General features: G+C 45.3%; 1 protein-coding gene across 9 annotated transcripts in view; it reads right to left on the bottom strand.

Annotated features, from left to right (window-relative positions):
* The window catches only part of LOC118513755 (protein spire), a 122917-nt gene that overhangs the window by 60317 nt on the left and 47752 nt on the right, over nucleotides 1-14848 (bottom strand). For all 9 annotated transcript variants that reach the window (XM_036059923.1, XM_036059922.1, XM_036059925.1 and 6 more), the window contains one exon: nucleotides 7145-7262. In XM_036059923.1, the coding sequence (XP_035915816.1) occupies nucleotides 7145-7262 (118 nt within the window). The remainder of the gene's footprint in view (nucleotides 1-7144; nucleotides 7263-14848) is intronic.

Here is a 14848-nt window from a genome sequence, read left to right as displayed (position 1 = left end):
AGAGGCGCAGGTTGCACATCGGGAGTAGGATGCCTGCGAAAACCACCGAGGACCAGCCTCACTAGACCAACGTTCAACGTTCGGGGAAGGAGGAAACCGTTTTTCACCCCGTGTTGAGAGCGATAATGTTAATAAATGATCCCATAACTTGTGCCGCGCGCGCGATGCTTATGCTCGGCGATCCTTTCCGTGAATTATATTCCTCGCCTATCGCCATTGACTGCAGGGGCTGTTGATTTGAAAATAGGCAGATAAACGACGTCCTAACATTCCAGATAGTGTAGTTCCTCGGCACTCGCCCTCTACCCACAGAGCAAACACGCATTTTTATCCCACCGTGCCGCGGTTCATCTGAGCGATCGTGGAGCGATTTCAGTTTGGCCTGAGGTACGGAAGAGACACTAAATGGGGTTTGAAATTGCTACGAAAATTTTCCTGATAGCCATGAGTGTTCCGGAATGCTTTTTTTTGTTTTGTTTTTAGACGCTCAATTCAAACACCAGCAGAGAAGGTGGAGTCCAGTCCAATTGGCTAATGGAGAATGGTATGAGCTAACAGCACTAATGCATTATTTATGTTATGCGCTGCAACTACGCTATAAGAAACTGAGTCAGTTAACGGTCGGGCGAATACCGCGACTCATAACCAACCCCCAAAACAAGCGGGGGAAAAGGGCCCATGGAAGCATACAGAGAGACAAAACAAACATCACCCAAACAAACTCACCTTGAACTAACGAGAGACAAATATGTGCCACCAGGCAGGCTCTGCCCTCCCGAAAAGACTCGGTATTTATGAAGTAGATATTAAATTTAATCAAAAACATATGTATCTTTCATCGCACTGTGGGAAGTAAGGGTGATTATGTTTATCTTTCCAGCTGCCTAGAACGAAGATTAAATCGTTCCACCTGTTTACTAGTTAAAATTTTTGTGTAAGGTCTTCTGCTTAGAGGGGAATGAAGTAATGAAGCCCTTACTATCCCAATCAAGCAACGGTACTCATTTTAGAAATTCAATGCAATGCATACAACATTAAGACTACTTCAAATAAACATTTCAATTCATTGAAAGCGTCATGAAAACAGTTATAGAATTTTAGGCAGCTTCTGTGCTTAGAGCATAAAGCTTCAAAAGGGAGCATCTGTAACTAAATGGTGCATTAGTTCACAATTTATCCCATTTTCTATCTGACTTAATTGTCTTGCTTACTTCTGAGCAAGATCTTCTCCAACACAGCCAAGAGCTTTGCCCCCAGACTTCAACAGAGGTCCATGTCGTCATGAAGACTTATGTTAGTACAAGGACTATTTGTGAATCAGCTTCAGCTGTCACGAAATCCTTCGCGTCCTGCACCAGGCTTTTGGTGGTAGTTCTAATAAGCCTAACAATGTCTGTTCATGTCGATCAGGATTCCAAAAGAACTCATCAAATCATATAGTATTACTCTGTCGTATGCTCAGTGAAGGTAAAGCTCTGCCATCTTGCTCAAGAGATATCACTTGGTCAAGATTTGTACAGTTTTAAAATTTATGTCAACTATCTCTTCTATAACTAGGACACTAAAGAGAATGGTGGGTTTATTTTACATGCCATATGCAACGCCGTAAAAATCCTTAAGTTATCGTATAGCCTGGCTTCTCTCCTTTCTCGTTTATGGCGTAGATGAAGTCAAGATTGGAAAGCAATACACCATCGATTCCCATACCGAATCGAATTTGATGAATTACGAGTGTTTCAATGTGTTACGAGCAATGTCACGAGAGGACCCTTGTTTGCCAACTCACCAGACCTCCAGGACCGCCTTATTGTCTGAGGACCTAAACATTAGTTTCAAATCAAGGTATTGTACATACCGAACTCCCACGTAATTCATTAGCTTTCCATGAATGAAATCATAAAGCTTACGTTAAACCACACTGCCGCAAATCCATTTCACGACTGCCCATTAAAACCCAACAAGTACTGTCATTGATAATAAAAAATATATATTCGATTACAAGCACTTAACCGTACGCGATACGTCCACAACGACCAAACAAACCCAGTGACAACAAGAACGTCAAACATAAAATTCATTCACAATAGTCTATTTAACGCCATTACAAATAATGGGCGCCGTCCGTAATCATTGCCACACAATATCTATCAATTACTGCGCTGAGTAATAACCCTTGCGCCCCTTTGGCAGCGGCCCTTCCTTTTGTGGTTTTTTTCATCGCCCTCTAACGGCTTGGTTTTTTTTGCGCTTTGTGTGTGTCTGCTCGAGCTCTCGGTCTCGGCTTTTATGGATTTTGTTCCTTCCATCATGTCTTTCCGCTTATAAATGATCAATCAATCGCGTACTCCTACACCGCCACTCAGAAGAAACCGAATCCTAAGTACGGTGTGACACGGGCAATTGCAACACACCCGACGAACACAAACACACACACACGATTGCCATTATCATGCAGCACGGCACGTTCTGGTCCTTGTGTGCTGATGTGTGTTGTTTTCCAGCAGTAAACCTGCCAAAATCGATAAATCTTTAGCATGTGCAAGTGTGTGCGAAACACATTCACGCCGCATGTTCTATTCGTGCAAGCGAAACTTCATGCCAAGTCGTGTTTCTTCACCCGCGAAGGTTCTTGTTTGCAGCCCTTGGTGGTTCGGCGTGGTGCCACACTTATTTTCGTGTTCCACTGACACCCGCCCTATGGCGCACCGCTACAGAACGCAGAAATGCTAACGGGTGTTGTGCAATGTATGCAAATTGTCCCCAAACACCACACGCTCCAAATTCCAATGAATCATACCCGGCGCACAACCTCGGCCGGCATCCGACAGCAGCAGCAGCAGCAGCAGAAGTAGAGAAACTAAACAAGTTCTTTGCCGCTTTTCACTGATCACCGATTGCATGCATGAGGTTCACTAACCCTTGGGAAAATGGTCTACCGTGGCCTAGACGATGCGGACGACAGCAACAAAAAAATACTTGCCCGGTTCACGAATGCATCTTGTTCAGCTGTCACTTTTCAAAGCTCCAACGGTTTTTCTTTCCCTTTTTGACGCACACACACACTCACAGACTCTCGGCACAACTCATTCATAAAGCGTTTTTCGCGGGCGTAGACAGAAAAAAAACAAACAGAACCGCTAGAACTGCGATGCAACCAAACGCAGGTGAACGAGTTGTATCGTGCCCGCTTATATGAAAGATTTCAACGATGGTTAAGCTACGAACCCCAACTGTTTTTTTTCTCCTTTTCCCTCTGCTCAACAACCAAACTGTACTGCAGCATAACAGTGTAAGAAAATAGCAAAACTTCATCTCACACGATACTTCTTCCCATTGCAATTCCCAGCCGACCACTCGCGGGGTTCAACTGCACACTCTGTAGCAACTGTTCTATGTGTCACTGTAGAACGGTTTTACTGGGTCGCTTGGTACGATCGTGCGCCTCATGCAACATTAAACGCAACCGTGCATCGAAACTGCAACGGTCACACATTTCATCTAGCGCACAACACGCACACAGTACGCCCTTTATCCGGTTGGCCGCTTTGCTCGACCTGCCGGCAGGAACCTGCAGCATTGGGTGCGATGGATGGGCTTGCCCTAGTCCACCTAGTGGTGCATGTCGGTGGCGCACAAGTGCTCCCCATGGTGTATGATGAAGCGGTTGTCGGACCACCGCTCGATGCAATGCCAGCCAGCCAGGGGATTTATTCCTTTTTTTTTACTTTTCTCGGTCAACCCGAGTCAGACCGGTGTGTGATGTATTTATTGTTGTTACAGTTTTCAGTAGATCGTTTTGCCCATTTTTCTTCCATACCTCACGAACGGGTGCTGTACGCGCAACCACAACACACTACACACCTTCACGAATGCCCTTAGATTTTTGTTGTTGCTTCCAACATCCGCTCATTCGCGTGCGCCTGTCATTGCTGGCTGCGTTTTGCACGGGACATGTAGGATTGCGTTTCCGTTTTTTTTGCATTGAATCTCGGTAACTTTTTTTTCCTCCTTCTGTGATTTGAATGTCGAAAGGTAAGGTAGAATAATGCTCAAAGCTGTTTGCCTTAAAGACCCTAGCAAGAAGCATGGCCATACGCTTGTAGCCTTCCGAAAAGTCTTGCACATATCTAAAGGTTATCTTCCTCGCGAGAATGGAAATATCATGACCAATCTTTACTTCCCCAATGTCAATTTGTTTGGCAACTTTGTTAACATTATCCATTAAGTAATTAATATATTGCTTTCAACAGCGAGCGTTGAAAAAGTTATCAACTGCACTACCAAATATGGCAGGGTCGAGTCGAATCCCAGCCAAGGCTACTTGGTACGCCAGGCATTGGTACACAACTGTGGCGCGGTGAATTTAATAAAATATCAATCTTACCCTGAGGCTTCCATTATCGTGAAGGTCACCGCCGCAATTTACCTTCCCGGTTTTGGCGCTTGTGTCGATTCTCAGTTCACGTGTCCCGTGTGATTGAATGTGTGAAATTATACTAATATTCGGTCTGCCCGAGTTGCCAAGATCCGTGAACCACACCCTTGCAGCAACTACCGGGGCAATAGCAAAAACCCACCTAATCGCAATCGATACCAGGGTGTAGTAATAAGCCGCCCAAAAAGATCGTGACCATCGATCGACGGCTGAAGCGCTGGTCCTTCCTACTCAATCGGACCACAGCCACACTAGTCAGGGGGTAGTTTATTAAGGTCTTAATAAATTGCGCTACAACATGTCTCAAATGTGAGCATATGAATCAAAATGTTTCGCCCTTTAATTCAAGGCACCCGCTGATGTTTAGCATGTGCTTGCAGCTACAGGTCTGCGTTAATTTCTTCAGGGTTGTGTACATTCCAGAACAAACTGGAACCTGCAGGATTTTCTTATAATTTCTAAAAAAAATATTGGACAATCTCTTCAGGCATTTTTGGACAAAAACACATCAGTCATATTATTGTCATGGCATCAACATAGTTTAGAAATAGAGATAGATTTTGATGAATCCATATGAGCACCAACAATGGGGATTCAGACGCCAAGTATGCAGAAAACAGAAAGATTTTGAAGGTACCGCATGCTTGGGTTTGGTAAACAACCTCTTAAACTTAGACGGTGTGAGGTCTCGATCGATCTGCTTAATCAAACAGCCAAGCAACAGTCCATTAAAATTCCAAACATGGTTTGTTTGTTCATTCTATGCTTTTATAAATATATTCTTCGAGAGAGTGGATTAATATTGAACGTTAAGATCCACTGGAATCCCAACAAAGAGGCCCCAAACATACCTTAAAAGGATTTTGCTTGCATTGCATAATACAACTTAAGGAACTTCATCCCGAAAACAAAACTCATTCATATTTCATTCTGTCTTTGATAGTGAACCTCATTTTCCCACCCACCTTCCTCAAAAAATTTAAAATATAAACAGTCGCAAGGTTGCCGACCTTAACCGCATGGGGCCGGCTGAAACGCGATAGAAAGCTTCTGCTCAGCATAACAAATTCTCCAGTTCATTCACCACTCAAGCAGAGCAGCAGTAGTTGCTTCGCTGCTGACGGCATTGAATTTCACACCACCCACGCAAAGGAAAGAAAAAGGTTTAATGTGTCCCAAACTTATAATGAAAACACAGCGCGATGTGTATGAAAATTACTCAGCGCCCCGCGTACGATGTGCGGCAAAAGGTAAATTATGGAAATGTTGGAAAACTTCACCTGACACCTTCAGCCGGAACCGGCAGTCCGGAATACATTACGCGTGCGCTTTCGGGCCGTGCTTTGGGTGCGCTTTTGTCTCGGAGTTAACAAAGAAAAGGTGGTGAAAATCAAGGACAGAGTAAAGAGCATGTTCAATGTTTCTCTGGCAATACGGAGATGTTGGAGAAATATAGTTTTTTCCTGAAGAGTTGGTGGATCTATTGGAAAGAGGCCTGAGAAAACTCCAGCCTGAACCTCCGCATAGTTCACACATAATAATTTCTTGTACACAAAGCAAATGAGCGTGTGCAGTACATGTCGCATAATTAGCACCACTGACATCTTCGGGGAACGATAACCGAGGATTAGCTGAGTAGCAGATAAAACTAATTAAAAACCACACTTTAAAACACCTTTAAATCGTTAACTCCGACCGTAGGTGTTGCAGTTATCCATCGAGGCAAAATCATTAGAAAGACACACATCGTGAAACACTGCCGGAAATAGCCGAACCGTGCACCCAAAGAAGCCACCAGGGCATGTTCGTTCTCTTACCTTTTCCCACGATTTTCATGCTAAACATGAAAAATGAACGCATTAGTCTGACGCAGTGGAGAAAAAAAAGCACAGAGGCAACAGAAACCACCAAACGAACTGAATGTGATAAACAACAAAGAAATCACGCAAACGCAAGACATCAACGCACGGCAAGCGACGAACCACACACACACACAACATTCTCCCCCAAACTACTCTTATTCTTTCCCCCGTGGTTTCTGGCCGTGGCCGTAACTGCCTGTAATCATTTTCATCATGCTGATCATTAACGAAAGCTAATGTGTGTGCTCTGCCCGTCTCCCGTTCTTGCTGTCCTCGCGAGTACCGGATCGTCATGTTTCCTGAGGCTGTTCCTGACCTCCACCAACTGCTCACGACCACAGTGTTCTGTGACATGGGAACGAAGAAAGCAAACGGTTGTGTGGTGAACCACGCACCACAACAAATGTATGCAGTCGGTGGGGGGCAGAACGCACCTCACAAACTGACAAACCCAGTGGTGCAGGATTCGGCCGGATATTCTCGGCAATGGGACGACCAGGTCTCGCCTTCTTCTTTGAGCTTGCTCTCGACACAATGCAGTTTCGCGCAGCGATCGCCTAGAGCTATTTTCTCATGTTGCGTCGCCGTTGCGATCTGTTACTCATATGATGAACGGTCGAAAACTGTACCGTCAAGAAGAAGCACCGGGATCGATTATGCCCGACGGAGGTTGAAAAGACCTGAATGAAAATATCTCACGCCAGTGGACGAATCTCCGTGTAGCAGCAGCAGGTTGCAGAAAGAACGGAGGGTCGAGCCCATCATCAACCTTCATCCGTGCCCACAATTAGGTCATCCCGGGACATCCATTAACTCTGAGCCGCTTCGTCTCGTGCGATGTACTTACCTTCGGATGTCATGAAGTCGATCAGCTCCTCGAGCTCGTGCGAGATCTGGCAGTCTTCGCTAGTGGGCAGGTTGTAGTCGAGTGCCCGGTACACGACAATGCCCAGCTTCAGCAGTATCTGTGGAGAGCGTGTAGAGAACAGAAAAGAAATGAGAAAAAAATCGACGATCGATAACAGCAAGCAAATGGACAGGAAGGTGTATAAACAAACATCAAGATATCGTCGAGCCGGTCGGTAGGTCAGTGGGTAAACCAAACGTCGTGCACACAGAAAATCGAAGTAAACTGAGCCGAACACTTGAGCCCCGATAGTATGGCCACGTACGAGCAGGAGAAACGTACGATTGCAAGCCCTTCTCGGACCGATATCATCGTCGTCGTCGTGCGCCCAAACGGCCCAAACAGGTGAAAGCGTATCGCGACCCACCAAAGTTTTTCTCTCCCTCTTCCCCGCTGCTTTCTCCACCCCGTTTTCTTCCCACCCCCTAAAGGGTGTTTGAGAGGGGGGGGGGGGGGAGTTTCCTTCTTCCGAGCTCGTTAGCACAAATCGGCAAACTTCAGAAACTGGAGAGGAAAATGCACCGAAACCACAAATAAGGCGCGTATCGGGAACGGAGCTTGTTAGGGATTGAATTTCACTGCCCAGTTAAGGCCTCAAGGTTGATTTCGGGCCTGATATACCAAATGGACGGCCCCACTTCCCTCCCTTGCCATACTCTCCTCGCCCCCTCTCAAGCACTCTCTCTCACTCTCTCAAGGTTGCGAGCGGCCACGTTTTCTATGCGATTGTCCGGAAATTGATCGTTCCAAATTGATCAATGAAAATTGGGCAACTAACTAGAACGAATAAGTGACGCATTAGCTTCACACTCAATTTTTTGTTATTGCATTTGTGTTACTTTTTTTTGGCTTGATAAATTTGGTCTAATTTCTATTTTAGTATAATTACGAAGCTTAAGTTTATTAGAAACATGAGACGTATGAATCGGTTCCCTCCAAGAATGTTACCCTCTAAAACTCACCCTCTAAAATTTAAACCTTGAACTTGCTGGATAGAATACAGCTTGCCTTACAACGGTACCTTAAAACGACACGTAAACAACCACTTATTCGCATTTGATGCTCCAACGCCACCACTTCGTCGATCTTGCGCGAATTTATCTAAACATTTTTATTCGCACTCTTGACGCTCCACAGATGCCGCGTTTTGCTAATTAATACACATGTCATGAGATTTCTTTCGCAGCAAAGCAAAGTGGGATGCGTCAGAAGAATTTCAGCTTACCAAAATTCGATTGTGGTAAAAAAAATTGCCGAAACGCTTCGATCTATCACTCTCCAAAAAATAGTCTAAAAATAGCTCATACTTTTATTTTATGCATTATCGAGGGAAAATCGACGAAGATCCGTTGTTCCGATTGCTCTGTGTTTTCCATTTTCCAAGCACAGTTACTAAGGGAAACTTAGGCAATCGTTTATTGACCCTGAAAATTTGGCATTGAAAGCCACAAAAACACAAGACCAATATGATTTATGATGCGTCAGTTAAAGGTTAAAAAATGATTGAAAGTGAAATTATGCACCACAAATCAATATTATTATTCAGCATGATGTGTATCCTCATTGGCAGTACGTTAGCATTTAAATTGAAAATTAAAAGCATTGCACGTTGCATAAAAATAGGCGCACACATGCATGATGAAAAATTGTTTATATCTTAAAGAGATGCGGCGTGCTAAGGAACGTTCCGCAAATATCGCACAAAAATTGTTCAAAAATATGTGCGAAGGGTTAAATTAACACCATTCATAAGGAAACTTTGCTTTGATCGGCGAAAATGAAATTGAAACGCTCCAGCAGCTGCTTGTCGATTGATAGCTCACGACTCGCGATCAGTAAGAGTGAAAAATGTAGCTCCACAGTTGAAAGAATCTCATCGAACACCATCACACGAACTCTTCAGCAAACACACACGAACGCAAAGCTACAATCGTGTTGATCTGTCTGGAAGCATTCTACCACCTCCATTCAAACTTCAACTTCCTGGCCACGGATTATACGCACCTCAGGTGGAATTTGAAAAATGAACAAACAGACGAGAACCTCTAGGGCAGGTGGGAAATATCGACCACGGTTATAGGGGGGGTTTGGGTGCGTGTGTTGTGCGCAACCCGCGTGTCCAAGAAGGTGTAAAACAAGAAGCGAACCAGCCGATCGACGACGACTGATTACCGGCTGATGGATGGGCATGATCAAACGAGACGATAAACGTCTCGAGGATTGGATGGAGTGTGTGTCGAGAATCCCAGAAGAGAATTCTCCCATCGAACACAGGGAGTGGTAGTGTACGGGCTATTGAACTGATATTGAGCTGATCCATTGAAACATTCCAATGCTGCTTAAGAGGAAGACCTTGAGATGTTTTGAGATGCAAAGTCTTTTCGTGGCTGAAGATTAAAGATCACGACGAATGATCCATTGGAATGCTTTTGATAGAAGTTGGTTCGATTTTCCAGGCTTAAATACTGTTTTCAAGTTAAAATGTTTCCTTCAACAAATTGCAGATCTCCCACTATTTCATCCTAAAGTATATATACGCAAAGATTAATCGCGAAAACCGTTCGCTGGTCAAGTCATCAAATCCCGATATGAGCTAGGCGCTGGTTAAAATAGCTGTTGGCCTGGCCATTTTCCCGTTAGCTATCCCAGGTTCGATTTCATCATCGTCATATTGCTATTCATCTTACCGGTTAATAAAACCACACACGCACGCAACCGAAGCCATTTTCCGTTGTAGGTTATTCTCAGGCGTATTTGTGAGGCGTACATCAATCATGGCGACGTGTGCACAATTTTTGGGAAAACTCCTACCGTAACGGCATGCCGAGAGTCATCGAGCACGATAAAATGAAGGCGGTAACATACCGCAGAACGGAAACAAAAAAAACGCAAACTCATACTGACCCCTAACGACTGACACAGTTTTAGAGAAACCATAGGAAGGAGGCACACACGTGATCCTATTCTTGTACCATACTAGACTAAACATTCTTGCTCCACCCGCCCCCCAGTAGCATGACGGTGAGGTTTTTGTTCATTCACAAAACTTCCCTCCAAACCCGGGCCCAGAACATCTAAAGCTCGTCAACTGTTAAAGGCATAATTGGCGGCGCAGAAACAAACGCGCAATGTGGCGTTAAATTAACCGGTGCGCGCATCAAGGTATCAAGTCGTCTGTGATGTCTATTATTATGCAATCAAGAATTTGGCCCTAGCACATTCGGTGCTCACCAGCCGTCAGAATAAAACAACACCGAGAAGCAGAGAGAAAAAAACAGGGTTCACAGATTGAAGGATAGTTTCTTAGACACCTCTTCAAATTATAGGCCATCCATTTTGGGGTTCCTCTAATGAGTCCCACCGACCGTCCGGAACATTACAACGGAATCAAGGAGAGGGTCACCGGCAATTTGCAACCATATTTGCTTTGATGCTCTTGAGATAGGTTAGCAAAACCTTGTACATTGTCGCAGAGCGAGTGGAAGGAAACATTGAAAAGAAGAGATGTCATTTGTACCTTAAACGAAACAGTTATGCACACGAGACCTTCGGTGGGAACATCTTCATAGGAGCAGTTCGTGTACGTTCCACTTCAAATGCAACGATGCAAAAGAACTGTTAATGATTCCCTTACACATAGCTTCAGCATCATTGCGTATGGCTTACCCCTAGCCTAGTTGGATTCCTTCGCTTAACGGTGGTCTGACCGTCATTGGAAGTGGAGTGGGTTTATTGATTTACGATCAGAACGTTTAAGCGTTAATGAACGATTCCCGCCCGGATACACGAGGGCTCTGGCTACAATCCGGTTAGATAATATTGCGGACACCAATTAACGGTTTACATCTTTGTGACTCAATTAGCACCCCAGATAATGCTCGTGAAGAACTATACAGCCTCGGAGCTGGAACTTCAGGAATAATGATCACCTTCAGATATTAAAACTAGAAGTTGTCGATATCGCAAATATCCCAAGAGCTCCTACTCTCTCAGATCCTATGTATTTCAGAGCAAGGGTACTATACGTGCAAATGAATAGCTCACATTCAGACTAAATCACAACACAGCCAGTAAATTATTCACACTCCAAACCAAATGTGCAAAGGAATGCCCAACACAATAGCACCACCACGAGAGATTTGCATCTTATCGATTGAACGCTCCAATTGGTATGGATTAACGGGTAGCACAAAACAAACACTTTCAAACTTCCATGTCCATCTCTACCGGGCATACTGGTCACTTTCGTTTGGCAGCTTTGGAAATTTGACCTATTCGCTCCAATAATTCTGCACTCGTGGTTGCCTCCACCACAGCAGCAGCAGCAGCAGGCATCTCGTAGGCCAAATGTCTTCAGAGAGTTTGCACTACCCATACCATCAGAGGTTTTAGGGACCTCTCGAATACGCCAACAGAGTCTCTTATGGCTTTGTCAAACCTACCAGAGGAAATGTGGCAATACCTGTGTTTTCTAACTAGCAAACCACGGTGCGACCTGAAAGGATTGTTTTACTCATCAAGCGGCAAGACAAGCGGAACGGACATTGGAGGTTAAGCGGGGCAGAGGTGCGAGAAAAAGGTAGCACAAGCGTCGGTTGTTGCATTGTAAAACTCGGGCGGTAATCCACGCAGAGGACGCCATTTTTTTTTTGTTACTTCTTCTTGCTAAAACAAACGGATGCACCATTGCGCCAGCAGCACGGTAGCAACACAATTGCACAGTTGATGAGGTCTTTTACAGTTCAGCAATTTCTACAAATAACGCTCGCGGTATCTGAGTGTAGATATCTCAGTCGTTGCTTGGGTTTATCTGCTTTGATCTAGTGCTATGCATATATGATTGCCAACTTCTGATGACTACAGCTTTTTCTTCAGAGTAGATTTCACTGTAAGAAGTGGCCTCAACCTGTCACCAGCAGTTGGATGAAGATTTCAAACTCCTTACAACAGTTATTCTATTAAGACTTGCTGTCCACAAAATATTACACTAAGGTCCTAGGCAACAGTTATGCTTGGCTAAAACATCGACCTTCCCTCCTTCATTTCTTCCGGAACCACATAAACATACAAGGTGAATGGCACCGAAGTGCCAACTTCATGCCCATGGCAGGCAAGTACGCAGGTTCCAGCAAACAGACCGTAGGATGGTAATTGGATGCGCTTCGTACACGCCGTCACCGTAGTTCAAACGGCATTTCACCGGGCCAGTGACATACGACGACTATTAACCTAGCTCCTCAACGTTCCTCTCGCTGCATTCACCGTAGCACAGCTTCGGTAGCTTCCAGCTAGCGTAACAACCTCCGGCAAGCGGGGACATAGATACATCGGGAGGCCTGATGTGTCGAATCCAAACCAAACCATCGACACAGCTGCGCCATGTTCAGCCAGCGTGTTGCATTACGAATTTCACCGTTCAAACCGATGTCGGAAAATGTGTCCACAGCAAGAGAAAACCTTCCCCGGCCCGGCCCTTCACAAAAGCGGCACTTGAGCCAACGTTGATAAGATTAGGTATCCGTTGTTGATATCCCTGCCTGCATCAAGAAAATCACAAACACAAACTTGTAAAACCGGAAGTTACTCAAAGTGAAATTGATACAAATTTTTGCTGTTGACTCACGGTAGAGAAGGGCTCTCCATTCATCAGTAGCTGCCGATGAAGAGTATAGATTTCCGAACCTCAGATATTGATCTTTCAAAACGTTGGCTTAGCTAAAATTAGGGTTAAGCTCTATAATCGAAATGTGCGACTGTTGCCCTGTAGATAGTCATACTCTTTAAGGGAAAGGTTAAAAGGTTGCTCGCTCGATGAAGTTATCCAGAGCAACTCAGCTCTGCCGACTCCGCTCACTTTTGTACACTCCCGCGCTCAAACAATCTGCCATCAGTTTTTTTCCGGATTTGATGGTAATAAAGTTTGGGTAAAGTGACTCAACTCTAGACGCTAGAACTCGCTGCTGCACAAGCTAGACCTCGGAATCGTGTCCCAGCTTGCTAGGCCTTTATGTTGTAATGCTGCGAAACCTTGCAACACCGCCACCGAAAGGCTACGACGAAATTTCGACTCAAATTCGACGTTCCGAAACCGTTCTGGCAATATTTATTTTCTCAGCCCTCCCTTGTTACTGTGCAAGCGGGTCCTACATCGCTCCTTCTTTGGAATACCAACCGATCCAAGACATGTCGCGTTGTGAGTGTATATTTATCTCTCCGGCCAACCAGCACCAAGTACACTCCCCCCCCCGATGATGATGGTGACGATGATGGTGCGCGGTCCATGAAGGATGTGGCGGAAGAAATGGAAACTCCGAAGGAACAATGAGCTCACGGCGGCGACTCAATCGTGATAATTTATGATCGTATCGCCAGTAACTTATTCACCCTTTTTTCGCGTTCGGTGTTTCACATCTTGGTGCCATAATTTTACTGTACTGTGTTGGACTTTTTTTTTTTCGTTGTTGCTCTTTAGGACCTCTGAAATTCTGTGGTCTGTCTACACTCAATTATCGTGCGATGATTATTGGGAACTGCAGCGCCGTTAACTAGCCACCTTGGTAGGTGGTGCTGCGATAGTTTCGAAAAGGTAGTTCATTCCAGCAGGACCTCTTCTTGCGGGTCAGTGGGACATATTTTCTAGGTCCCCGGTCGGTGACAGATGGTGCGCCGGTTTGGCTAGGACCGCTAGGAATTCCTCGCCCAACGAACCGTGCAGGTCGTGCGCAGATCGTGAGTTCACAAATGTCACGCGGAGTTCCAATTTGCGTACCGTGATCGATTTGACCTGTCTCTTCCGAGGCCCCGAAACCCAAAACAAAACGACACCACCAACGCGCGCAACATAAAGCTCCGTCATGGTTGTTAACGATGGCGGGAAGGCTTGTACACCGAGGTGCGTGCGCTGCGCTGGTCATTGCTCAAAATTGTACTCACTCTTCCGTTGCGAACGATTCTCTGCTCAAGTGTGCGTGTGGCACACGACCAGCAAACGAACGGTACCAAGCCGGGCCTGCTTTGACATTGACATTTATCGCCATTAGTAGACTCGCCGACTCGACAAAGACAACAAATCGATAAATGGACCTAAACTGGGCAAATCGAAATCGTCATCTTCCTTCCTCGGGGCAGCGCGGAACAACGAGCTCCAGTTCTGTCAATCAATCGATATCGGTTCGCACGTCGCGTGCTGTGGGTAGGCTTGTGTCTCCCTGCGCTATATGACAGCCTAATGACAGACTGTCATTCTGAAGGTCTGTGTCGGTGTGTGCGTGTGTGCGCAACCAGAGGACCGCCCTAAATCGATCTTCTTCAGACATTCGGGCCAGTTGATCGATTGAGAGCGCCAAATTGCGTATCCACTTCGGCGCGACCGATGGTGTACGTTACCAGTTGCGATACGATAAAGTTTCGAAGATATGGTCATCGAGGTAGAATTGCGATAGCACAGTCTAGGACAGGGAAACATATTCCTGTGGCCTTTCCTGTGGCCTTCCTGTATACCATCTGGCAGCTGTTTTGTTTTGCTGCTGCTTGGGGTAGATAATTGATACGTGCATGTCCAAAGCTACGCAGGCATATCATAAGTGATATTAATATTTGCCTGCTACGCATCCATATTGCTATCACTTGGGACAAACACTCGTA

This window comes from Anopheles stephensi, chromosome 3, assembly GCF_013141755.1.
Source record: "Anopheles stephensi strain Indian chromosome 3, UCI_ANSTEP_V1.0, whole genome shotgun sequence".
NCBI lineage: Eukaryota > Metazoa > Arthropoda > Insecta > Diptera > Culicidae > Anopheles > Anopheles stephensi.
Note: the sequence above shows the minus strand (reverse complement) of the source record. Positions and strands in the feature narration are given on the sequence as shown.